General features: G+C 38.6%; 1 protein-coding gene across 6 annotated transcripts in view; it reads left to right on the top strand.

Annotated features, from left to right (window-relative positions):
* WSCD2 (WSC domain containing 2) overlaps positions 1–26,457 on the top strand; it is a 142,620-nt gene that overhangs the window by 63,753 nt on the left and 52,410 nt on the right. For all 6 annotated transcript variants that reach the window (XM_003761087.3, XM_031948743.1, XM_031948738.1 and 3 more), the window contains exon 2: positions 6,659–7,732. In XM_003761087.3, the coding sequence (XP_003761135.1) occupies positions 7,348–7,732 (385 nt within the window). In that variant the 5' untranslated portion in view covers positions 6,659–7,347. The remainder of the gene's footprint in view (positions 1–6,658; positions 7,733–26,457) is intronic.

Here is a 26,457-nt window from a genome sequence, read left to right on the forward strand (position 1 = left end):
CAGATTAAAATGCCCTCGTGAAGTTTCCTACCTAAGTGATCTCAGGGGAATTACTTAATCTCAGATTCCTCCTTTGCTAACTAAGGGGGTTGGACTAACTGGCTGGACTAACTAGCTTCTGGCTCTAGCATCCAACTTACTCATCCTATTATTGAATAATTCTGGGGAGAGGATTCTAGGTAAGCTAAATTGGCATCAGAGGGTCTGAGTTTGAATTCTAGCTTTATAACTAAATTACTCATGTGACCTTGGACAAGTCATTTAATAGCCTTCTTCTGCTTATAATGATTGGATTAGAGTATATGGCCTGAAAAAGGAAACTGAAGTTTAGAGTTTGAATGACTTGACCTGTCTCAGATCTAGTAGATGGCCAATCTAGGATTTGAATCTCGGATCTTCTGATTCTGATGGAAGCTAGAAGCTAGCAAAATGGATGAGCATTATGTCTGAAGTCAGGAAAACCCCAGTTCAAATCCAGCCTCAGACAGCTAGTAGTTGTATGACCTTGAACAAGTTACTTCACCCCGTTTGCCTCAGTTTCCTCATTTGTAAAATGAGGCAGAGGAGGAAAGAGCAAATCACTCCAGTGTTTTTGCCAAGAAAATCCCAAAAGGGAATACAAAGACTCAGGCATGACTGAGCAACAACTTCTGACCCCAAATCCAAGTTTCTTTCTAATAAACTTCAAGGAGAAGGATTTATATTAAGGAATTAGGACAGAAGGTCAGAAATTTAGACCCTAAAGATTATCTAATCCAACTCCTTCAAATTATAGATAAGGAAACAGAAATCTCAAGAAGATGAAATTTTATAGGATCATAGATAAAAGGTGAGAAGAGATTTAAGGCCATCTACCCCAATCTAATCATTATAAATAGGAGACCAAAAAGAGGCTATTAAATGACTTTTCCAAGGTCACATGGATGATTAAGTTAAAGAGCTAGAATTCAGACCTAGATTCATCTAGAATCTTTATTCTATTCAATTTATTCAATAAGCAATTATTAAGTGTTTACTCTTTGCCAGGCCTTGTGCCTAGCACTGCTGGCCTACAAAAAGGTAAAAGCTGTCCCTGCCCCCAAAGAGCTCATAATCTAATGGGAGAGAGAACATAAAGAAGATTATGTACAAATAATATATAGACTGGAAATGTGTTGTCTCCCTCCAGTGCTCCTGGAGAGCAGAGATTTTGATATTGTTGTCTTTATACCTCCAGTGTACAGTAGTAAAACTGCTGGATGAAAGGATCTGCACAAGTTGATAGCCCTTTGGGAATAGTTCCATATTGCTCTCCAGAATGGTTGGATCAGTTCACAACGCTACCAACAATGTATTAGTTGCCCAGTTTTCCCATATCCCTTCCACCCTTTATTATTACCTTTTCATGTCGTCTTAGCCAATCTGAGAGGTATGTAATGGTACCTCATAGTTGTCTTAATTTGCATCAACAGTGATTTAAAGGATTTTTTCATATGACTAGAAATGGTTTTAATTTCTTTGTCTGAAAATTGTCTGTTCATATCCTTTGGCCATTTATCAATTGGAGAATGGCTTGTATTGTTCTAAATTTGAATCAATTCTCTATATATTTTAGAAATGAGGCCTTTATCAGAACCCTTGGATGTCAAAATTTTTTCCCCAGTTTACCACTTCCCTTCTAATCTTATCTAAATTGGTTTTATTTGTGCAAAATGTTTTTAATTTAATATAATCAAAATTATCTATTTTGCATTCCACCATGTACTTTAGTTCTTCTTTGCTCACACATTCCTGCTCCACAAATCTGAGAGGTAGACTACCCTTTGTTCTAATTTGATTATAATATCACTCTTTATGTCTAAATCATGACCCCATTTTGACCTTATCTTGGTTTAGAGTGTTAGGTGTGGGTCAATGCCTCATTTCTGCCATACTAATTTCCAATTTTCCCAGCAATTTTTGTCAAATAGTGGGTTCTTACCCCACAAGCTGGGGTCTTTGGGTTTATCAAACACTAGATTACTATAGTCACTAACTATTATGACTTGTGAACCTAACCTATTCCACTGATAAGTTACTCTATTTCTTTTGGCTATAGAAAGTTACATGGTGACAGGAAAGATCGAAACAAAAACTCAGAAGACAACAAAGTCAAAACTGCTACATCCAAAGCCTCAAAGAAAAATATGAATTGGTTTCAGGCCATGGAAGAATTTAAAAAAAAAAGATTTTAAGAATCAAGTAAGAGACTTAGGTAAAGGAAAAAATGGGAAGAGAAATAAGAGTGATACAAGAAAATAAGGAAAAAGGAGTGAACAGCTCAGTAAAGGAAGTACCAAAAATACTGAAGAAAATGACATCTTGAAAAATAGAATAGAGGCACAAAAATCCAATAAAGAGAAAATGCCTTGAAAAGCAGAATTGGCCAAAGGGCAAAAGGTATACAAAAATTCACTGAAAAAAAAGAATGTCTTAAAAATAGAATTGGTCAAATGGGAGACAAAATACAAAAGCTCACTAAATTTTTGAGCAAGTGGAAATTAATGACTTTATGAGATACCAAGAGACAATAAAACAAAATCAAAAGAATAAAAAATAGGAGAAAATGTGAAGTAACTCATTAGAAATACAACTGACTCAGAAAGTAGATCCAAGAGAGATCATTTAAGAATTATTGGACAACATCAAAACTATGATTACCAAAAAGAGCCTGGATATCATCTTTCAAAAAATTATCAAGATACAAAGTCCTACAAAAATGAATGTTGAAAACTATCTTTACATGTATTTGGGAAAATAAATTACCATTAAAAAAGAAATTATCAAAGAAAACTGTCCTGATATTCTAGAGCCAGAGGATAAAATAGAAATTGAAGGAATCTATCAATCACTTCCAGAAAAAAATACCAAAATGAAAACTCCCAGGAATGTAGTAAACAAATTCCAGAGCTTCCAGGTCAAGGAGAAAATATTGCAAGCAGTCAAAAAGAAACAATTGAAATATGGAACCATAGTTAGGATAATACAAGATTTAGCAGTTTCTACATTAAAGAATTGGAGGTTCCTTCTAGGGGAGGGAGTAGGGGAGAAGGAAGGGATAATTTGGAACAGAAGGCTTTGCAAGGGTCAGTGTTGAAAATTTACCCATGCATATGTTTTATAAATAAAAAAAACTTTAATTAAAAAAAAAGAATTGGAAGGCTTGAAAGATGATAATCTGGAAGGTGAAAGAGTTAGGGTTACAATCAAGAGGCACCTACCCAGCAAAAATGAACTAATCCTTCTAGGGAGAAAATGCATATTCAATAAACTGGTGAACATTCAAGCATTCTGATGAAAAGAAGACAGCTTAATAGAAAATTTGACTTTTCTAGCAAAAAGAGATAAAAAGATAAATTCCATTTAAGTTATCTGTAGACAATATAAAGCATTTGGGAGTTGCCAAGATAAATCCAGAAACGATATGAATGCAATTGCAAAATATTTTGCACATCAAATAAGTAAAAATATATCCAAGGATAGGCAGAACTAATATAATAAAAATGACAATTCTAACTAAATTAATTTATTCCATGCCACATCAATCGAACTGCCAAAAATTATTTCATGAAACTAGAAAAAAATAATAACAAAGTTCATCCGGAAAAACAAAAGGTGGAGAATATTAAGGGGATTAATTACAAAAATTAAAAAGGAAGGTGGCCTAACTGTAGCAGATCCCAAACTATATTACTATAATGACTGTGTATTTTAAAATCAGCTGGAGTCAGGAATTCAGGTTAAAGGAAAATCTTCAATCTTTATTTTTTTGTGGAGGTGAAGGGGGATGGCGATAGCAATGTGAGCAGTTGTGGACACAAACCCAGCCAGCAGTCTCTCCCCGTCTCTCTTCTTCACTGCTCCCCCTCTTCCCCCCACCCCCCGCCTGCCTCCACCCACCAAAATCATCCCTATGTCATTTCTTATACAATACATCAGGACTTGCCCAAAGAGTGGGTGGGGGCCATTCTTTCTCCAAGCATATATATTAATAGAGTATCGTCCAATTACTATTTAGCCTCATGTGCTTGGGACCTCAGTGCAGCAACTCGAGCTTTAGCCCATTACATATTACAAAGCAGAAATCATCAAAAACTATTTGGTAAAAAATAAGAGTGATGGATTAGTGGAATAGTTTAAGTTCACAAGACACATTGGTCAATGACTATAAAAAAATCTACTGTTTGATAAATCCAAAGAGTCTACCTTATTTAGAATTCACTATTTGACAACAACTGCTAGGAAAATGAGAAAATAGTATGGCAGAAATTAGACATAGTTCAACGTCTTACACACATACCAGGATAAGGTCAAAATAGATACATGATTTAAACATAACAGATGATACTATAAGCAAATTAGGAGAGCAAGGAATTGTTTGTTTGTCAGATTTATGGAAAAAAAGAATTTATGATTAAACAGGAGCTAGAAATATTATGAAATGCAAAATAGATAATTTTTATTATATTAAATTAAAAAACTTGCACAAAGCTGGTACAACCAAGATTAGAAAAAAAGCAAAAAGCTGGAGAACAATTTTTACAATCAGTGTTTCTGATAAAGGCCTCATTTCTAAAATATATAAAGAACTGAGTCAATGTCATAAGAATACAAATCATTCCCCAGTTAATAAATAAAGAATGTAAGACAGATAAAGAAAATGAAAATGTTGAAGAAGATATGGGGAAATTGGAACACTAAGGCATTGTTGGTGGACTTGTGAACTGATCCTACCATTCTGGAGAAGAATTTGAAACTATGCCCAAAGGGCTATAAAACCGTGCATACTCTATGATCCAGTGATATTACTCTTAGATTTATATGGCAAAGAGATTATAAAAAAGGGAAGGGACTGACTGATAAAAAATCTTTATTGCGATTCTTTTTGTAGTAGCAAGATTTGGAAATTGAGGGGTTGCCCATCAATAGGGGAATGGCTGAACAAATTGTAGATATGAATGTAATGGAATACTATTGTGCTGTAAGAAATGATAAATAGTTGGATTTCAGAAAAACCTAGAAAGATTTACATGAACTGATGCAAAGTGAAGTGAGCAAAACCAGGGGAACATTGCACACGTAACAGCAACATTGCAATGATCAACTTTTGATAGATTTAGTTCTCCTTAGCAATATAATGATCTAAGACAGTTACAAAAGTTTCATGAATGCAAATAGCTATCCATATCGAAGAAAAAAGGATGGATCTGAATGCAGATCAAAGCATAGTATTTATACTTTTTGTTTTTTTTTCTTTCTTGTGGTTTTTCCCTTCTTTCACAGCATGACTAATGTAAAAATATGTTTAATATGATTATACATAGATACTCTATAACAGATTGCTTACCATCTGAATGAGGGGAGAAGGGAGGGAAGGAGAAAACTCAAAATCTTATAAAAGTGAATGTTGCAAACTATCTTTGTATGTAATTAGAAAAAAACTAAAATACTATTAAAGGAAAAATTAAACTATGTATTACAGAAAGAAAAGAAAATTTAAACAAATGCAAGACTCAAGAGCCCAGTATCTAAAAGCTTAAGTTATAAGTGAGTTTCTGATCAGAATAAGTGCAGAGAATTTTCTCACTGGGAGCTCTCCCAAATCAATGAAGTCATAGGTTATGATCAAACAGCCAGACAAGTACATGAATGTGTGTGTGTGTGTGTGTGTGTGTGTGTGTATACTGAGGAGAAATTATAAAACAGAGTTCTGTGAGATTAAATTCTGAGAATCATGCTTTCTCCCCTTCTACCTTTTAGTCTTTTGTTCCTTGCTCCCACAGAGCATATAGGGAGCTCACTAGACCTTCTGAAGGAGGGACCCTCTGCCCTCTCAAGTCAATCTAGGGACCCTAGGAAGTCCAATTTTCCAAGGAAAGCAGCATTTGAGTGACACATAAAATGAGGTGAATTCTAGTGGTGTATCCAATTCCTACCACTTGGACCCCATTTAGACAATCAAAAGCCACAGTGAGTAATTCCTCAAATTGCCTGCTTAGGAGAGGGAGTGACTGCCCCAGAATGTTGCTTATGTTTTTGGTAGAAGGGATCTATTTGGCTAGGGCTCTTTAATGGGGTTTGTGCTCCAATGCTCTTTGGTAGAGCTAAAAATAAGCTGTATTTTGGTGCTCAGGGGGCTGGGAATAGGATGCTAGATACTCAGATACTGCCTTTCCAATCATCAGCCTCCATTTCCCTGAAAGGAATCAGACAGTGGGTTGTAAAGACTAGACAGTTCTATAACCCTGGCTCCCAAATAGTTCTTGTTCTGCCATGAATCTGTATGTGACCTTGGGTATACATTTATTTTCTCTGGGGCTCAGTTTCCTCCTCTATAGAATGAGCAATAGAATCGGGTCATCTTGAAGGTCCCTTTCAGTTCTGATATTCTGTAAGTCATGATTGAGTGAAAAGAAAATTAACCTTATTTTCTTTGGATCCCACAGTGCCAAACCCAGTGTTTGGTATACAGTAGGCACTTAATACATGTTTATTGATTGATTGGTTCATTTTAACCCAGCAGAGAAGGAAATGGAACCTTCAGAGCTTAAGCCCAAGGTCACAGAGGCAATATTTGAACCCAACACAGTCTTGGGGTATATGATTCAGCCTCTGATAAGTGTTTTTGTTCAATTTGCAGGCAACTGGTCCTGGGACGTGGATGCATGGAGGTCTGTGAGCTCAAAGCTTTTCAAAGCTGGTGTGTTCGCTGAGCTTTTGCCCTCTGGAGAGGGCCCAAAGTACCCAGACTTTGGATAAATGTCCCTGCAATCTTGGGATGAGAAACTGGAAGAAGAAACTTGAACAAACCAACTGACTTTCAAGCTGCCTTTCCACACTTATATTTCTTAATAAGATCCCTCGTTCTCTAGAACTTTTGGAGGAGAAGAATCAAATGTAGCCAAAAGAGAATGACTTGGGTATATTCTGAAGATAGAATCCTTCTTTTCTGAGCTGAAAACATCCAGTAGAAGCCAGTAGAAGTTCTTCTCCCACCCACCCTTTCTAGTTTCTCCTTCCTCGAAGACTCAGTCAGTGCTGGACATGAGCCATCAGCCCTGCTATACTATTCTTATCATTTCAACCTGAAAATCTCCCTTGGAAAGAGGTCTTTCCCTTGCCTGTGTTATCCCAGACTTGTAGCGCCTACAGGCTACTCCTTGTTCTGTTCAAGCCATATCACTCAGTCTCCCCATTTAGGCCCATCTTCAGTCTAGAGCTGCTTGCTTTGAGTAAGAATTCTCTCCTCTCCATCTCCCACCACATGACTCCTTCCCTCTTTGAGCCCCACTACTAGACCCCAAGAGGTGAGTCCGGAATGAACCTGCTATGGCCAAACTCTGGGTCAAGTTCCAGCGGTATTTTCGCAGGAAACCAGTCCGTTTCTTTACCTTGGTGGCTCTCTACCTGACGGCTGGCAGCCTTGTTTTCCTGCACTCGGGCTTTGTGGGCCAGCCCGCTGTGGCTGAGAATGAGCCCAATCCAGCTGCCAGTGTCCCCGAGGGAGCCGAACTGCCATACCAGGACCTCCTGCACCTGGAGAGGGGCTTCCGGGAGACCCCCGAGTCTCCGAATGCTGTCCGAAGATATGGTCCTTGGCTCAAGAGCACCTCATCGAAGGATTCACCCGAGAGGGGAAGGCTGGGAGACTATGGTGGGACCTGGAGCCGGGCCCTCAAGGGGAGAATCCTCAGGGAGAAAGAGGAAGAAAGAGGTAAGATGATGGTTTGATGAAGGGGAAGGAGAATGGAAGAAGGAGGTGGGTGGGCCCAAAAGACAGTGGCCACACTGTAATATCAGAAGATCAAGGTCCAGATCCTCCCTCTGCTGATTATTAACAGTGTGTCCTTAGCTTCTCTGGGTCTCAGTTTCCTTATTTATATAAATGAGATTTGATCTTAAAAAGCCTCTTATTCTAAGTCTGTGACCTGAGATAGGCATAGTTATATAGATGTTGTAGGCATTTATTTATTCTATGAAGAGGGAAATGGACTGGGGAGAAGTACCAGGGACTGATGGTTGTTTGAAGCATCCCTTTGGAGAGGGGCAGGATGGGTTTATAGAGTGATCATTGGGCTACCCTTCATCAATCCTAGATTTATCTCAGTTGTTCATAGTTGTTGATGTACCATCTTCTCCATTAGAATGTGAGCTCTCTGAGGGCAAGGAATTGTTGCTGTCTGCTTTATAAATCCAGTTTTCAGCACTGTCCCTGGCACAAAGTAAAGGCTAACGAATGCTTGTTGACTGGTTAGATTTAAGGTCATCATGAAGGGTTGGGACGTGACTTGAACAACAACAAAAGAGCTAAATTATCAGTCCTTTTAGTGACTTTGGACAAATCGCCTCAACTCTTCAGGCCTCAGTTTCTCCATCTGTAAAAGGAAACAGTTGGGATTAAATGATGTCTAAAGACTTTACCTTCAATTGTCTAATGAGATACCTGGAGAGCACTTTCACCTATTGCTTCGGTCTTTTCACAGCCAGATAAAATGTCCTTATTTCCTTCAGTTGATTGTTGTCTGTCTCCTTAAATCTTTTCTTTTCTTGAACTCACTGAGTCCTGGCTCCCTCCCGATGACATAGCTTCCTTGGCTATCCATTCTGGCACTGACCTCACTTTCATTTGTTGCCACAATTCACAGATCACAGTAATAGTTGGAACTCTATTTGCTCTCCAGCCATTTCCAGGTTCATCCTCTAACCCCATCACTTAATAACATTTTGTTACTCAAAGATCACTCAATCCATATCTACTCATAAAAATCCTTGTATCTGTTGTGCACAGCCCTCCAGGATGTTCCCTTTCCTTCCTCCATATACATAGAGCTTGGCTCACAGTTTGTTCTCCTAAATTCCTATCTTCATACTAGGGAACTTCACTATACAGATTGGCTCTCCCTCAAACAGCTAATCTCCCAGTTCCTCATTTCCCATGACCTACTCTCCATCCTACCTCCACCACACATGGAAATGGTCATAGCTTTGATTTTCCCGTTATTTACAAATATACCACTTCCATGTTCATGGACTCTGTAATTCTCTTATTTTATCATAAGTGGTTGTTATCCCACAACTTCTGTGATTCCTTCACCCCAAGTGATCCTACTAAATTTTGTCTTCTCTCTCACTCAACTCCCATGATTTAAATTGTTATCTCTGCAGATGATTCTCAGTTTTACTTGTCTTTGGCCCTAATGACTCTCCTGACCTCCAGTCTAAAACTCCCTATTGGATATCTTGAACTTGATATCCGGTAGATATGCTGAGTTTGATCGCATCTAAAACTGAATTCATTCATTTTCTTTTCCCCAACACCTATTTCAAAATTTTATAATACTGTGGATGGTATCACTATCCTCCCATCACCCAGATTCATAACTTAAGTATCATCCTAAGTTCCTCCCTCTTCTCCCTCAAACCCAATCAGTGGTCAAGTTGCAAGCCTCTTCCTTAAGGGAGAGGAACCAGCTGGCAGAGTAAGGCAAGAAATTATATAGAGAAGGAAAAGTAAAAGAAAAAAAACCCAGAACAATTGGGTAGAGCAAAAACAATGGATAATCTCAGAAAATTTTGCATAGGTCTGGAAAATCTCATGTAAAGTGTGCATAGGAAAAATCCTTGTGATGGGAAAAAGGTAAAAGACCCTTTTGTTCTAAGGAAGTCAGAGAGAGAAAAAGAAGGAGGAGAAAAAGGAGAAGGGGAAGTAGGAGAATAAGGGAGAGGAAGAGGAGGAGAAGAAATAGAGGGAGAAAGAAAGATTGAGAGGAAAGAGGAGAGAGGGAAAGAGAAGAGTCAAGGAGAAAGGAGAGGGAGGGAGGGAGAGAAGAAATAGAGAAAGGGAGGGAGAGTAGGAAGAGAGGAAGAAGAAAAAATGAGAGAAAAGAAGAAAAATAGAGGGAGAGAAAATAGAAAAGAGAAAGAAAGAGAGAGGGAGAGAAACAGAAAGAGAAAAATAGAGAGAGAGAAGAGAGGAGAGAGAGGGAGAGAGAGAAAGACAAAGAGAGAGAAGAGAGAGAAAGAAGAGAGAGAGGAAAGACAGTCAGAGACAGAGAGAGACACAGAGAGAGACAGAGACAGAGAGAGGGGAAAAGAAGGGGGGGTGGTGAAGAGAGAGAATCTGACAGGATTATTGGGGCCAGAGCAGCAGTTAAGATTTCACCAGTGGTAGTAATATTGGTACTGGTATTAGTATTATTACCACCTTGTGCTAGGCACCACACTAGAGATACAAAAACAAAAATAAATGATCCTAATATCTTTCTCTTCGCCTTAAAGCACTCGTTAAAATATGGAGGTTGGAAAAGTGGTTTCTATGGCCCCCTCCAGCTGCCAAAGCTCTGATCCCTATCCTGTTTTGAAAATTAAGTGGGATGAGAGATGTGAAAATTATTTAACAAACCATAATATCCCGAGCACAAGAGAGCAATTATGATGAAAATCTCATTGCACATAATACTATGTTAGGTATGGGACGAAGGAGCCCACTGGTCCAAGTTGATTAAAGGGAACTCTGACATGGACATCTGGTTTCAGCAGACCTGTTGGAGTGCCTTTTCTCAATGGCTTTGAAAGCTCTGCCCAGCCAGGAATATTCCATTGCTGTCAGTTTCCCATCGATACTTGTTGATATTGAGTCAATGGGCCACGCTTCTTTCATCCATGAGGTGACTCAGTGCCAATAAGTAATTTACTTTGAGGCTCTTTGTTCGACTCTTGCCAATGTTGAGATGGGTTACCCTGAATCCTCCTCACTCTTTCTCCTGGTCCCCCTTTTCACAGGCAGCCACAGCCAGCCAGTATAAAGCATCTAGCGTTTAACTCTGGAACAGGGTCAAAGTTATCGGGCTATCCGGGGTCACATCCATGAATGTGCCCCTTGGGCTCATCAGTTGCTATACCTGGAACTTAATGAGAAGGTGCCAGCCTCCTCCTGACCCCAGTGACTGGTGCTGAGACTAATCCCCAGCTTCCAGCCCCTTTTCCCACCACAGGACCCAGCCCTGCCCCATCTTGTCCCACCCAGCTCTGCCCAGAGCACCCACTGGAGAACAGTATTAATGACTGCAATTCATTAGATTAATTAGAATTGACATTTCCCAAATCTCAACCAGATGGTTAGTGCGAATAAACTGTCAGTCATCGCAGAAAAACCTCCCGAGTTCTCATTTCCAGCCATATGTATCACGTCCATTGCTATTAACCTCTGGAAAAATGGCTTCTAACTCTCAGTGAGTGAGTCTGGATGGATGAGCAGGGAGGGCTTTATTGTGGGGAAAGATGAGAAACTTCAGGTCAAGGTCACGTCCCACATTCTCCCCCACAGTCTGGGTAGCCCTGAGCTGTACAGGCTGTGGCTGGCTCTGGCTGGCCCCTTCTGAAAAATCCCCAGCCATGTGAGACAGGAAGACCAAGCCATTCAGAAGGGAAGCTGTCTTTCTGACTCCAGCCTGGGCAGCAGGGAGGGGAACATGGAGGATAAAGTGTGGGTGCTCACTCATTGGAAGAGGTAGAGTGGAGAGATCCAAGAGCCAAGAGCCAAGAGCCAAGGACTGAAGGCTTGGAAGCCCAACTCCTCCAAGTACTTTCTCACTCAATAGTTTCTGACAGATTTCCTTCCTCCTCAGGGGCTTCTGCAAACTGGGGGAGCTGGGCAGAGGGTGGGGGTTGGATGGGTCCAGATGGCTTCCAAATTCTCTTCCACTTCTAAGATCCCATTATTCTGATCATTAGAAATTCTATTACTTTCACCCTATAAGGAAATATTTGTGAAGTACTTAGACAATGCCTAGCACTAATGGATACCTACAAAGCACTTTACAAAAACCATTCATGAGTATTTAGGTTTGTTTTTTTCTCCATTTAGAAGGAAAAAGGAGGGAAAGAAGGGAAGAACAGAAAGAGAAAGAAAAGAAAAAGGAAGGAAGGAAGGAAGGAAGGAAGGAAGGAAGGAAGGAAGGAAGGAAGGAAGGAAGGAAGGAAGAAAGAGAAGAAAAGAAGAGAAGGAGGAAGAGAGGGAGGGAAGAAGGAAAAAAGAAAAACAAAGAAAGGAGGGGGAAAGGAAGAACAGAAGGAAGGGAGGAAGGAAAGAAGGAAGAGGAAAATCAAGAAAAGAAGGAGGGAAGAAGGAAAGGAAGAAGGGAATGGAGGGAGGAAAGAAGGGAAAAAAGTAAGGGACAGAAAGAAGGAAGGAAGGAAAAACAATAGTTGAAATTTGTGTGGTGCTTTCTAACTTGCAATTTCTTCACATAAATGATCTTATTGGAGCCTCAGAACAATCCTATGAGGTAGGGGCAATTACTCACCCCATTTTTAATTAATTAATTTGTTGTGTGGCAGTTGGGAATAAGTGACTTATCCAGATTCACACACCTAGGAAGTATAAAGTGTCTGAGATCACATTTGAACTCAAGACCTCCTGACTCCAAGACTGGTGTTCTATCTGCTGCACCACCTAGCACCTCCCTATTCAACCCATTTTAGAGACAAGGAAATTGAGGCTAAGGGATATCCAGGGAATTGCTCGTGATCATTCAGCTAGTAAATATCAGAGAACACACATCTGAGTCTGGATCTTCTACACTTAATGAAGAAGAATCCTCAAGAATTGAGAGCTAATAATCTCCTTGGGTCTGGACCTCCTTAGACCTCATCTCTAGTGGGCCACCATGGTTTAAGCAGAACAGAGATAAACCAGAGTTTCTAGAAGAAGGTAGCCTGAAGGAGTGCCTTAAGTTTGTGTTCTCTTAGGAACTGGCCCTTTTTAATCTGGCTTTCTTCAGGTATTTGAGGACTATCCTGTAGAAGAGACTTCAGATTTGTTCTCCTTGACCCCGAAGGCAAGGTTAGATGTGATGATTTTTATGTATGGAAGAAACAAGAATCAAATATAGACTTAATATCAGGAAAAAACCTTCTAACCTTGGGAACAGGTGGTGAGCTCTCCATCACTTCAGGTCTTCAAACAAGAGGCAGGATCACTCTTGGAAGTTGGAGGTTAGAGTGGAGATTTCTTTTGGAGATTTGTCCCTACAAACTCTCAAATCCCATGAGGTCTCTTGACCTCAGGTCCAGCACTCTATCCCCTAGGCTACACTGTTTCAAGAGCAAAAAAAGGACAAGAAAGAAAAAGAAATGGGAAACCCAGCCCCTATCCCCACACCCAACGGGGCTGCCTGTAGAATCAGGAGTCATCCATCCAGTCTGTCCTTGATTAACTTATTCAGAGCTCAGCAACCGAAACCAACATATTCGATTAATGTGAGTCATAATGAGACGAATTCCTGACCCAATGCAGCATGCACTTGGTTTTCCCTACTACCCCTGTGCCCGGAGGGAGTCAGGCTCTACTTAACAGCTTAACAGCCTTCAGCAGCCTTTAAGTGGGGAGAACTTTGGATCCTGGGGTGCTGGGGAGGCCGGGGTCCTCTGCAGGAAAGACGCCCGGGGTTGCGCTGGCCACCACAGGGAGACAAGATGAAGAGGGACTGCTAAGCTGCCACCCGCTCCATAAACCATCTCAGCCTGGAGAAATTCCTTAATCATGCTCTTCATCAACCCAGCAATTAACCAGCATGGGCTCCCAGTGGAGAGCCAAGCCGTTCTTACGGAGGAAGCCAAGTTGGCGAGAACAGTCGGGAAAATGGCACCACGGAAAGAACCCAGGCCCTCTGTAGAGGTCATAACCCTTAGGTACGCCATTCTAGGATGGCCAAAACGGAAGGCTTAGATAAAGAAGAGCAAAATGGAGCTTTTCATGTCCACTATGAGTCACAGAATGAAGGCCAGACAGTCTTTGGCAGGATTGCTTTTTCTATCAGAGAGCAAGAAATCTCAACATCACCTGCAAGGAGAGCCATGCAACTAGAATAAGTTTGACAGAGAAGTAATGAGGCACAGAGATTTCAAAATTGAGCCAATTGCATTATATTAAGAAGCACTTATTAGGCACCTGTTGTGTGCCAGAAATAACATTAAATTCTGGAAATGCAAAAATTAAAAACTGAATTGAAGCTCACCTTCCATTGGGAAGTAGAAGAAGGGAATGGTATGTTCAATTTAGATATAAAATTTTGAAGGGGTTAGGGGAAGAGCATTGAAAACATGGGGATTCAAGTCTCTTGGGCTGAGCCTTAAAGGGAAGTCTGGATTACTACAGGTGATGTCAAGGAAATGGAGAGCATCTTGGTATAAATGAAGGACTACCTGTCCCAGGGAAAGGGGAGGGAGAAATGATGTGTGCAAAGAACACAAGGACAATTGGTTGAGATGTAAAGTGCACAAAAAGGAGAAATGTGAAATTAATTTCAAAATTAATTGAAGGGCAATTTAATTAATCAATTAAGTTAATTAATGCCTGTTGAAGGGCATTAAGTACCAAAATGAGGCAATAAAGAGCCACAGAAGCTTCATGAGCAAAAGAGTGACATCAGTGATTCTTCTCAGCCACCCAAAAGAGCAGGGCAGATATTATTAGCATCCCTCACAAGATCACCCAAAGGCAGAATTCAAACCCAAACCTAATGATTCATAGGCTCTCTTTTTGAGCCACTTGTGAACCTGGTTTATCTTTACCTCAGAGACCTGCTTATTCTTCTTCACCATGCTGACCTATAGCTTCCTGACCTTGGACCGCTCTTGATCACGGAGAGTCCTTGTCCTGCCTTTTCTTCTCTAAGTCATGACATGCTCAGATCTTCCCAATCCCGGACTCTCTCCAATTGATTGATATACTTCTTACAATATGGCGCCCAGAATATACGCTGAGGCAGGTCATCCATTCCATTTGAATCTTGGAATCTTGGGTCCAGTGTTCTAGACTGTCAATGTCTGGTAGGTCTCCCCCCCATTCTCACTGGATTTCCTCCTTTTTCTCATACTGTTCCAGATGCCATCCAGATGTGTTGTAGCCTACATGCATTGAGCGTTTCATTCTAGGGAGAACACACAGCAGTCACTGGCCCTGGGAAAATTACAAAAGAGGTCCCATATCACTTAGATTTATCACGGATAAGATGAGCTGACCTGAAACCTGCTCAGCACAGTGGAAATGCCAAGTTATGCTGAAAATAATTGGAAGCAATGAGCTATGACTATGGAGTGGGTAGAGGGACTGGCCTGACATTTCTCTCAATCATTCCCCTTTCCTTCTCGACCCTCCAGAAAGAGGAAGTCTTCATTAGAAAGAGGCACAAAGCTGGTACAGACGGCTGGTCTTTGCCCAGCTCCGGTGGATAAGGCCAGAGAGAAAAAGGCAGATGGATTCCACAGGATCAGGAATTGGAAGAGCTCACAGATGTTGTCCCATTCAACTTTCCCATTTTACAAAGAAAGAAATTGAGATTCAAAGGCTGTCGCTTGGCTAAAGTGACACAAGCAGAGGGTTAGTTTTCAAAATAGTTGCCTGATTCCTAACCCAGCTCTCCTAATTGATAATCTTTGGGAAGAAGGACACCTCCTTTTGGATGGGTGTGAGTTTAGATGTGAGGGGACAGAATAGAGGAAGAAAAGGACACTGGGCAAGGACTCAGGACTTTAGGGTTCTGGTGCTGCCTTTTGTCACTGACTCCATATGTGACTTGGGTCTCAATGTCCCCTTCTGTAAGTTAATGAGTTGAACTTGATGATCCTTAAAACCCCTCCCAGTTCTGACATCCCCTGTTCTAAGATTCCTCCCAGTCCTGACATCCCCTGTTCTAAGCCTCTCCCAGTCCTGACATCCCCTGTTCTAAGTCCCTCCCAGCCCTGACATCCCCTGTTCTAAGCTCCCTCCCAGCCCTGACATCCCCTGTTCTAAGCCCCTCCCACCCCTGACATCCCCTGTTCTAAGCTCCCTCCCAGCTCTGACATCCCCTGTTCTAAAGCCCCTCCCAACTCTGACATCCCCTGTTCTAAGCTCCCTCCCAGCCCTGACATCCCATATTCTAAGGCCCCTCGCAGTTCTGACATTCCTTATTCTGAGACTCTCTCCAACCTTGATAGTCCCTTTTCTAATGTTCCTCCCAACTCTGATATCCCCTGTTCTAAACTCCTCCCAGCCCTGACATCCCCTCTTCTAAGGCCCTCCCAGCTCTGACATCCCCTGTTCCAAGGCCTTCCTTGTGGCTTTGGCATGGATAAGGTGGCTTTTGTTATCCTTCAGTTGACATCTATAAAATGTTCAGAACAGTGCCTGCATATAGTTGGTGCTTAATAAGCATTCCCTTTCCTTTTTAACTAGGATGTCTGACTTCCATGACTTTTTCTTACATAACTTCCTTCCAACTCAGTGCAACCATGGGAGGTTAAAGCTGGGACAGGAGGGAAGGTCAGAATTCAGAGGAGCTTTAGAACTGAAATAGTATCGAACAGATACCTGGGAAGGAACAAAGCTGGGGAGTCCCTTAAGCCAGACAACTTTAGAGCTGAAAAGGATGATAGAACCAAGAATGCCCAGATCTTGCCTCAGATTCTTACTGTGAAACCTCTGGCCATATCTCTGTCTATCTTAGTTTCCTCATCTGCAAAATGGGGATAATAATAGCCCCTGCCTTCCAGGATTATTGGGAAGATAAATGAGACTTTGTAAATCTCAAATCATTTTACAAATATTGTATTTTTGCTGCCACTAATGGCAGAGCTGGGAAGATCTTTATAACATAGAGCATTAAGGGAAGGGACTGAAAAGGTCCAAGCTTGAAGAGACCTTATTCCAGAGGAAGTCATAGATATGAAGTACCCTACAGCTTATTGTAGCCCATCTTCCAGATGAGTTAACTGAGGTCCAGGGTGACACAGCGTGACTGAGTCCAGATCAGAACCCAATTTCTGGCTTCTGGCCTAGTAAATGAATCCACAACCCAGTTTCTTTGGATATTTCAGGATTTTAAGCAGCTTACTTGATTTGCCCTGTGGCTGAGCTAACAGACTGTGAAATTCACAACTGCTATGTCCCTGAAGTCTCAATACACAATATCCTCCTTTTGTCCATTTTTAGGTCAGTATTCTCCTTATTCTTAAGAAATTCTGGTTTATGAAAGATTTGGGTGGTGGCTCCGCAAGCGTTTTAGCTAAATTTTTGGCAGTTCCTCGCTAATCATTGGTCAAGAGCTCGGTGCTGATACTAGCAGCAAGCTGTCTAAACTTGCTTGGCCCTATTCTCCTGTTCTTTTTTTTTTAATAATAGCTTTTTATTTTCAATATATATGGAAACATAGTTTGCAGCATTCACCCTTGCAAAATCTTGTGTTCCAAATTTTTCTCCCTTTCTCCTTCCCATCCCCTTCCCTACAAAGCAAGTAATCCAATATATGTTAAACATGTACAATTCTTCTAGATATATTTCCACATTTATCATGCTGCACAAGAAAAATCAGATCAAGAAGGGAAAAATTAGAAAAAAAGCAAGCAAACAACAAAAGTGAAAAATATTATGTTGTGATTCACATTCAGTACCCATAGTCCTCTCTCTGAGCGCAGATGGCTTTCTCCATCACAAGTCCACTGTAATTGGCCTGAATCACCTCTCTGTTGAAAAGAGCCACATCCATTAGAGTTGCTCATCACATGATCTTCTTGTTGCTGTGTACAATGTTCTCTTGGTTCTACTAATTTCGTTTAGCATAAGTTCAGGTAAGTCTCTCCAGGCCTTTCTGAAATCATCTTGTTGATTGTTTCTTATAGGACAATAATATTCTATAATATTCACATACCATAACTTATTCATTCTCCAATTGATGGGCATCCACTCAGTTTTCCAGTTCCTTCCCCCCACAAAAGAGCTGCTACAAATATTTTTGCATATGTGGGTCCTTTTCCTTTTTTTGGGGAAAAGGACCCTCATATGCAAAAATATTTGTAGCTCTTTTTTATGATCTTTTTTATGACCACTTTGGGATCTATAGGCCCAAAGGAGATACTGCTGGATCAAAGGCTATGCACAGTTTGATAGCCTGTAGCCTATAGGTATAGTTCCAAATTGCTCTCCAGAATGTTTGGATCAGTTCACAATTCCACCAACAATGTATTAGTGTCCCAGTTTTCCTACATCCCCTTCACTATTTATCATTATCCTTTCCTGTCATCTTAGCCAATCTGAGAGGTATATAGTGGTATCTCAGAGTTGTCTTAATTTGCATTTCTCTGATCAATAGTGATTTAGAGCATTTTTCCATATGGCTAGAAATGGTTTTAATTTCTTCATATGAAAATTGTTCATATACTTTGACCATTTATTGATTGGAGAATGGCTTGTATTTTTCACAAATTTGAGTCAATTCTCTCTATATTTCAGAAATGAAGTCTTTATCAGAATCCTTGAAAGTAAAAATTTCCCCCCAGTTTTTTGCTTCCCTTCTAATCTTGTCTACCTTGGTTTTGCTGGTACAACATTTTTTAACTTAATATAATTAAAATTATCCATTTTTCATTTCGTGCTGTACTCTAGTTCTTCTTGGGCCATAAATTTTGTCTTTTTCCACAGATCTGAGAGGTAGACTAACTTTTGTTCTTCTAATTTTTTCCTTCCTTCCTTCCTTTCTTCCTTTCTCCCTCCCTCCCTCCCTTTCTCTCTCTCTCTCCCTTCCTTCCTCTCTCCCTCCCTCCCTCCCTCCCTCTATCTCTCTTTTTTCTCTTTTTCTTTCTTTCTTTTTCTTCCTTCCTTCCTTCCTTCCTTCCTTCCTTCCTTCCTTCCTTCCTTCCTTTCTTCCTTCCTTTCTTAAACACATTGCTTTATGAATCATGTTGGGAGAGAAAAATCAGAGCAAAAGGGAAAAAACCTTGGAAAAGATAAAATCACAGGGAAAAAATTGAACATAGCAGGTGTTGATTTATATTCAGTCTCCTTAGTTCTTTTTCTGGATGCACATAGTATCATTCTTTTTTTGTATCATTCTGAACCCATTTTGATCTTATCTTGATATAGGGTGTTAGGTGTTCATCAATGCCTAGTTTCTGCCCTACTAATTTCCATTTTCCCCAGCAATTTTTGTCAAATAGTGAATTTGACAACCCAGAAACTGGGAACTTTGGGTTTATCAGACACTAGATTATTATAGTCATTGACTATTGTGTCTTGGACACCTAACCTATTCCATTGATCAACTACTCTATTTCTTAACCATTACCAAATATTTTTGATGATTGCTGCTTTATAATACAGTGTGAGGTCTGGTAGAACTAGGCCATCTAAATTTGTATTTTTTTTCATTAAAGTCATTGAAATTTTGACCTTTTGTTCTTCCAGATGAACTCTGTTATTATTTTTTCTAGCTCTGTAAAGTAGTTTGATTGATATGGCACTAAAAAAAAGTAGATTAATTTAGTTAGCAGAGTCATTTTTTTTATATTAGCTCAGCCTACCCATGAGCACTTGATATTCTTCCAATTGTTTAGATCTGACTTTATGTAGAAAGTGTTTTATAACCATATTCATATAGTTCCTGACTTTGTCTTGGCAGATAAACTCCCAAATATTTTGTATTATCTACAGTTATTTTCAATGGAATTTCTTTGTACCTCTTGCTGCTAGACTTTGTTGGTAACATGTAGAAATACTGATGATTTATGTGGATTTATTTTGTATCTGGCAACTTTGCTAAAGTTGTGAATTGTTTCTTGTAATTTTTTTTTAGTTGATTGATTCTCTAGGATTCTCACCTTTCATTTTTTAAATACTCTATGTTTTAGGTCCCTTTCAGCTCTAAGATTCTGTGTTTTATGTTCTAAACTCTGTCTCCTTCTTCTCCCCTCTCCTTTCTCTGTTTCTCTCTCTCTCTCCTCCATTTCCCTCTCCTTCTCCTCCTCCTTCTTGCTCTTCTTATTGTTCTTCTTCTTTTTCATCTCATTCTTGTTTTTGTTCTTCTTGTTTGTCTTCTTCTTCCTCTTCCTCCTCCTCCTCTTCTTCTTCTTTTCCTCCTCCTCCTCCTCTTCTCCTTCTCCTCCTCCTCTTCTCCTTCTCCTCCTCCTCCTCTATCTCTCTGTTTGTTTCTCTGTGTGTGCCTATCTCTCTGTCTCTGTGTTTCTCTCTCTCTCTCTCTCTCTCTCTCTCTCTCTCTCTCTCTCTCTCTCTCTCCTTTTAACAATCTGTGTCCTGTTTTCTAAAAGCCCTTTGGTTTCCTCCTCTGATCCAAACTGAGGATATTCCCCAGGGCAGGATACTTGGCTCCTCACTACATTAGGTATTTTCTAAGCTATCAATGTTAGTAAATAGGATTTCTTCCTCTGGAGTAGCCACATCAGTGAATCACAGGTTTAGTCATTATCTCTATCTCTTTGCATCCGAACATTCTGGGAGAGTCCTTCTAGCACTTTGCATGTTTTAATATTTTGTGTCATTCATATTCTAGGGCTATCCAGATCTGCTGTGCTTGAGTTGGAAGGGCTCTTCCAGTTTTGATAGTGTCTATTCTCTAGGTCCTCCCTACTTTAAAAATCATCATTATTGACTAAGGTTCCTTTCAACTCTGCCATTCCACGTTCTGAGTTTCCTTTCAAGCCTAATATACTATTGGTTGCTTTCTAAGGACCCTATGAATGTCCACATTCTATCCTCAAAGGTCTTTCCAACTCCAACTTTCTACGTCCCTATATTCTGTCATTTGTCCTCAGGTCCCTCCAAGCTCTCACAATCTCTCTGAGATTCTTTCCAGATCTGACATTCTAAACTCTAAAATCCCAGTTCTGATATTATTTTAGTTTATTTTTTGGAGGTAGAGTAGGGAGTTTCTCTTTTTACAACTTAAAAAAACCTTTTTATTTAGGGCTTGATAAACAGCACCAAACTTAAATGTTTCTATATTTAAAAGAAGAACAGAAAAAGAGAATTGAATATGAAACCACAACTACTGCTTGTTTTTTTTAAAGAATATGCTCAATTCAGCATTTTGTTCCAAAGCCATCTCACCCAACTATCTTCTGAATCTCCTTCTGATCACTTCTGTACATTTAACAAAATGCTTCATTGACACTTTTCTTCCTTCCTTTTTTTGGTCTTACCATTTCAAACTGCCTCTCTCTGCCCACCCTCCTTTTATGTCTTCTCCACTTCCCTTAAAACACTAGCCTATCCAAATGAGGTAAAATCATACACTGACATAAATTAAAATGTATGTCTCATTCATACCCCTCTAAAAAGTGAGACAATGCTTCATCATCAGATCTCAAGAGTTGAGGTTGGTCCTGGCATCCATCAGTTCTTAAGTCTTTCCTTGTGGATTGTCTTTCCAGAGGTGATTGATGGATTCTTTTCATGATTAGCTCCCCTTATGCTTCTGGTATATCAGGGCAGTTTTCTCTGATGATCTCTCACAGAATCCTATCCAGACTCTTTTTTTGATCATGGCCTTCAGGTAGACCAATAATTTTAAAATAGTCTAGCCTGGATCTATTTTTCAGGTTGGCTGTTTCTTCAATGATTTTTTCTTCCATTTTTTCATTCTTTTTATTTTGTTTGACTGATGCTTGATTTCTCATGGAGTAATTAGCTTTCATTTTCCCTGTTCTAGTTTTTAATGTATGATTTTTTTCCCCAGGAAGCTTATGTATCTCTTTTAAGTAATTCTACTTTTCAAAGTTTTCTTCAGTGGATTTTTTTTTTGCATTTGGCCTATTGTGTTTTTAAGAAATTAATTTCTTCAATCAGTTTTTGTCTTTCCTTTTTCCAAGTTGTTGACTTTCTCTTGCATACCTCTCATCTTTTTTTTCTCATTTTTTCTTCTACCTCTCTTGTTTGCCTTTTACGATATTTTATGAACACTTCCAAGAAGCCTCTATGGACTTGAGACCAATTCATAGAACCCTTTAAGATTTCCTTTATGAACATTTTGTCCTCATCTGAGTTGGTGTTTTGGTCTTCCCTGTCACCATAGTAGCTTTCTGTGGTTGAGATTCTTTTCTATTTCTTGCTCATTTTCTTTTCTTCTCTTTCAAAAATTTCCTTTTTTGTACCTTTTATGGCTGAATTCTGCTCCTGTGCTAAAGGGAGCATTGTCCTAAGCTTCCTGTGCAATTCTGAGCCTTGGCTATGAGCACAGGGGCCTTTTGTGTTGGGTGTCTTGCTCACAATAAGGGGTACCTACTCATTCCCGGAACAACCTGGTTTCCCAGAATTTACCTTTTGAGATGCAACTGGAGGCTGCCCCACTGGTCTGCTCCACTACTGAGTTACTAATCTGCTCTGATTAAGAACTTCTCACTGGCTTTCCTGGACTCCTTCTGAGCTGGGCTGAACATCCTTTTCACCCCAGTAATACTGACCTTTCTTCCAGTCTATTTTAAGCTAGAGAATGGTTTCATTCCATCAGACTCTGTTCAGAGTTTTGGTTTCATGTGGTTCTTAAGGGAACCTGGGAAAGCATGAGCAGCTTTCTTTCTTTTGCTCACCATCTTGACTCCACCCATGGAAGGAACTCTTCTTAAGACTTTCAATTATTATTTTGTTCTATGTAAGGGAAAAAGTGTCTGAGTGACTCTAAACGATTACCTTCATCTCAAACTTAAAAAAAACCAAGAATGTATCCTGATACTTATCAATTAATCAATTAAATACTAATCAATAAGCAAGTTATAAATGTCCTTGTATGACTAAGAGTGGCATTAACAGAGTTTTTCAATTGTTTGAGAAAACACCATGCCCTGTAGGTTATATATAAAATAGAAGACCGGTTTAAAACCCAAATGATTTGAGCATCTGGCTGAGATCTATATTCTAGCAAGCAGTTAAATAAGAGAATGCACTTTCATTACTCTCTCCTCAAGGAATGACTTTGGTCGGGTAGGGGGTTGGGGGAGAAGAAGGATTAATCAGCTGGACTTTGTCCCTGATTTTCTTCCCACTCCACCTTCTGTTTTTGCCAGAGAAAAATGGTTCAAGTTTCAGAGGACTGAAGGATTCATCTTCCCAAGGGTATCTTCGCAGCATCCCTGAAATGACTGATGGTTAGACCAGACATAGATTCATAACTCTAGAAAGAGCTCAACAGTGAAGTTGCATACAACACACACAAGAAGAATGTCTTAAATACTTCACAAAAGGGAGAAGAGTACTTTGAGCAACCAAGAGCCAGGAGCTATCTTTTCCCCTGACTCTGTTTGGACTTGTGTGTATATCTACTGTACACACTTTTAAGAAAATATCAATTATGTCATTTTAGTAAATGTCCTTTAAAAGCTATTTAAGTTTAGTTGACCAAATGATTCTCAACTGCTAATTATAATGGGAAAAATATTGGTGGGGGCTCTTGAACTAAAGCACCAGAAAATATGTTCCCACAGAGATACCTTGAAATTTCTAAGTGGACATGATATGTTTTAGGAAAGGAATAAGAATTTATATAGTACCTACTATGTGATAGGCATTGTGCTAAGCACTTTTAGCTAATATTATCTCATTTTTAACCTTACAGCAATCTTCAAGGTAGATGCTATTATTATCCCCAATTTATACTAGAGGAAACTGAGATAAATGTTAAATGATTGCTAGGATCACACAGCTCATAAATGTGTGAGACTATATTTGAACTCAGGTTTCCCTTATCTAGATCCAGTACTCTATCCACTGACACCCATTGCCTATGACCTGTTTTGATGATTTGACTTGTCAATATATTTGAGTGTTGGGATATAGTATCTCAGAACATTTATAATCTTATAGTCATTATATAATTGTTTTCTTGTTCTACTCAATTCACTATGTATTATCTCTTATAAGTCTTTCCAGGTTTCTTTGAATCCTTCATGTTCATTATTCCTTTTGGTATAATAATATTATAATATATTCATATGCTCTAATTTGTTCAGTCTTTCCCCAATTTCTAAGACATCCCTTGTTCCTCCAATTGACTACCTTATTTCTCTAATTTGTTTTTGCTGTGATCTTTTATATCTAATTATATATATTTCTTTGGAGTTTATTGAGGTATATGACATGAGATTCTAGTCTAAACTAATTTCCAGTAGAATGCTTTTCATTTTGCCCAGTAGTTTTGTCAAATGGAGTCCTAATTCTAGTTGTTGGGGTCTTTTGATGTATCAAACATTACACTATTGTGTTCTTTCATTTCTGGACTTGGTGTAATTAATCTGACCCCTTTTAATGATTACTGCTTTATAGTATAGTTTGAGATTTAATACTTCAAAGTTTTGCCCTTCCTTTCTATTCTCTTCTCTTAAAATTCTGTATCTTTAATTACTCCATATGAATTTTGTTATTTTTCTCTTTTCTCTAAGAATTAACCCATTGGTAGATTGGTTGTTGTGGTACCAAATAAGGAAATTATTTTAGGTGGGGATTGTCATTTTTATACCCAACCATGGTTTACCCAACCATGAGCAGCTAATATTTATCCAGTAATTTATATTTGCCTTTATTTCTATAGAGAATGTTTTGCAATTGTATTCATGTAATTTTAAAATGTATATTGATGAGTAGACTACCAAATACTTTATGTGTAGTATAGTTATGTAGAATGATATTTCTCTATATTTTCCTGAGGAGGTTTGTTTTTTTGAACATGAAAAAAAACAATGATTTGTGTGGGCTTATTTTGTAGCTGTTATTTTGATGAAGTTACAGTTTCAATTAATTTTTAGTTTTATTTCTATGGTATTCAACACGTTCCATATAATATGCAAAAGGTAATCATTTTATTTCTTATTCATCTATATTTAGTATCTCCGGTTTTTTTTTTTCCCTTGTCTCATTGCTACAGTATTTCTGGACTACATCAAATAATAGCAGTAATAATGAATATACATACTTTTCTCCATATCTCATTGGAAAGCTCTTTAATGTTTTTCTGTTTTGAATAATGCTAATTTTTGTTTCTAGTTAGATACAACTTTTTATTTCAACGCTCTTTGATGTTTTTTAATAGAAATGAGCATTATATTTTTTCAAAAACTTTTTCTACATGTGATTTTTATTTGCTCTGTTATTAATATTGTCTCATGTTTATAGTTTTCCTAATGTTGAACCAAATCTACATTCTATGTATAAATTCAGCCTGATTATAATGTATAATCTTTTGAATATGCTTCTGTGGGTTCTTTGCTAATATTTTATTTAATGTTTTTGCATCGGTACTTTTGTGGTCTCTTGGGTTTCTGCTGGCTAGTTGGTATGTTTTTTTCTTTCTCTTTGATTTTCTCTGGCTTAGCTATCAAGATCAGAATTTGGTTGAATGTTTCTTTGTCTATTTGTGTAAACAAGTTTGTAATATTGGAATTGTCTGTCCTTTGAATGTTTATTAGAATTTACTTGTAATCCATCAATTCCTGGCTTTTCCCCTTTGGGGAAAATTTAATAACTACTTAATAACTTGTTTTATTTCTTTTTCTAAGATTCTGTTGTTTTGACTCTCCATTTCTTGCTCTCTATAGATACTTTATATTTTTATAAATATTCAGCCATTTTGTTAAAGTTGTTGATGTTAGCATTTAATTGGGCAAAAGTGTTTTTAATAATTTCCTTTATTTCCTCTTCATTTGTTGCGAATTCTTCTTTTAAAATTTTGATGTTCCTTTTTTTAAAAAAGCAGATTAGCTAATGGTTTATCTATTTTGTAAGTTTTTCAAAACAGTTCCTATTTTTAATACTTCATTTTTTGGTTTATTTTAGATTCATTGGTCTCAAATTTTTTAAATTTCAAAATTTTGCAGTTTTTGGGGGGGCTTGTGGCTTTTCTAGTTTTTATTTTTTGATTGTGTGCCCTATTTATTGTTCTTTTTTGTGATCAAAGCATGTAGCAATATAGATTTTTCCCTGAGAACCGATTTGGCTGGATTCCAAAATTTGATATTGTTTCATTGTTGTCTTTTTTTTTCTTTTTTTGGTGAAGTTAGCTATTATTTCCACGATTTGTTTGTTGACATATCAATTCTTTAGGATTATGTAATTAGTCTTCATCTAAGTTTGAATCATTTTTTTCAAAGGCCCTTTGCCAATAATTACATTTCATTGTTACCTGGCCAATAATGGTGAGTTTAATATCTCTGCTTTTCTGGATTTGCTAATGAGGTCTTCGTGCCCTAGTACCTGGCCAATTTTTCAACATACCCTATTAGTGGAGAAATATGTATATTACTTTTGATTTCCATTCAGCTGTTGCCAGGTATCTCTCATAACTAGCTTTTCTAAAGTTTTATCAAGATTTTATCATCTTTCTTGTTTATCTTTTTTTTTTTTGTTAGATTTGTCTGTCTGAGGGGGGTGCATGGAACCCCCAACTGTTCCAGATTTTGGAGTATTCCTCCCTGTCATTTGATTAACGTGATTAAATAATTAGATATGGTGCCATTCTTTACTTATTTTCAGGGATTTGTTGGAACCATTTTGAACTATCTTGAAAGAAATGATTAATTTTCAGTATGAGCTTTTATATTTCAGAAATCAACAAGTGCTGCAAATCTGAGCTTGATTTATTAACTTGTTAATTGTCTAGGCTTTGAAAAGTGATAGAGAAA

This window comes from Sarcophilus harrisii, chromosome 1 (assembly GCF_902635505.1).
Source record: "Sarcophilus harrisii chromosome 1, mSarHar1.11, whole genome shotgun sequence".
NCBI classification, from domain to species: Eukaryota; Metazoa; Chordata; class Mammalia; order Dasyuromorphia; family Dasyuridae; genus Sarcophilus; species Sarcophilus harrisii.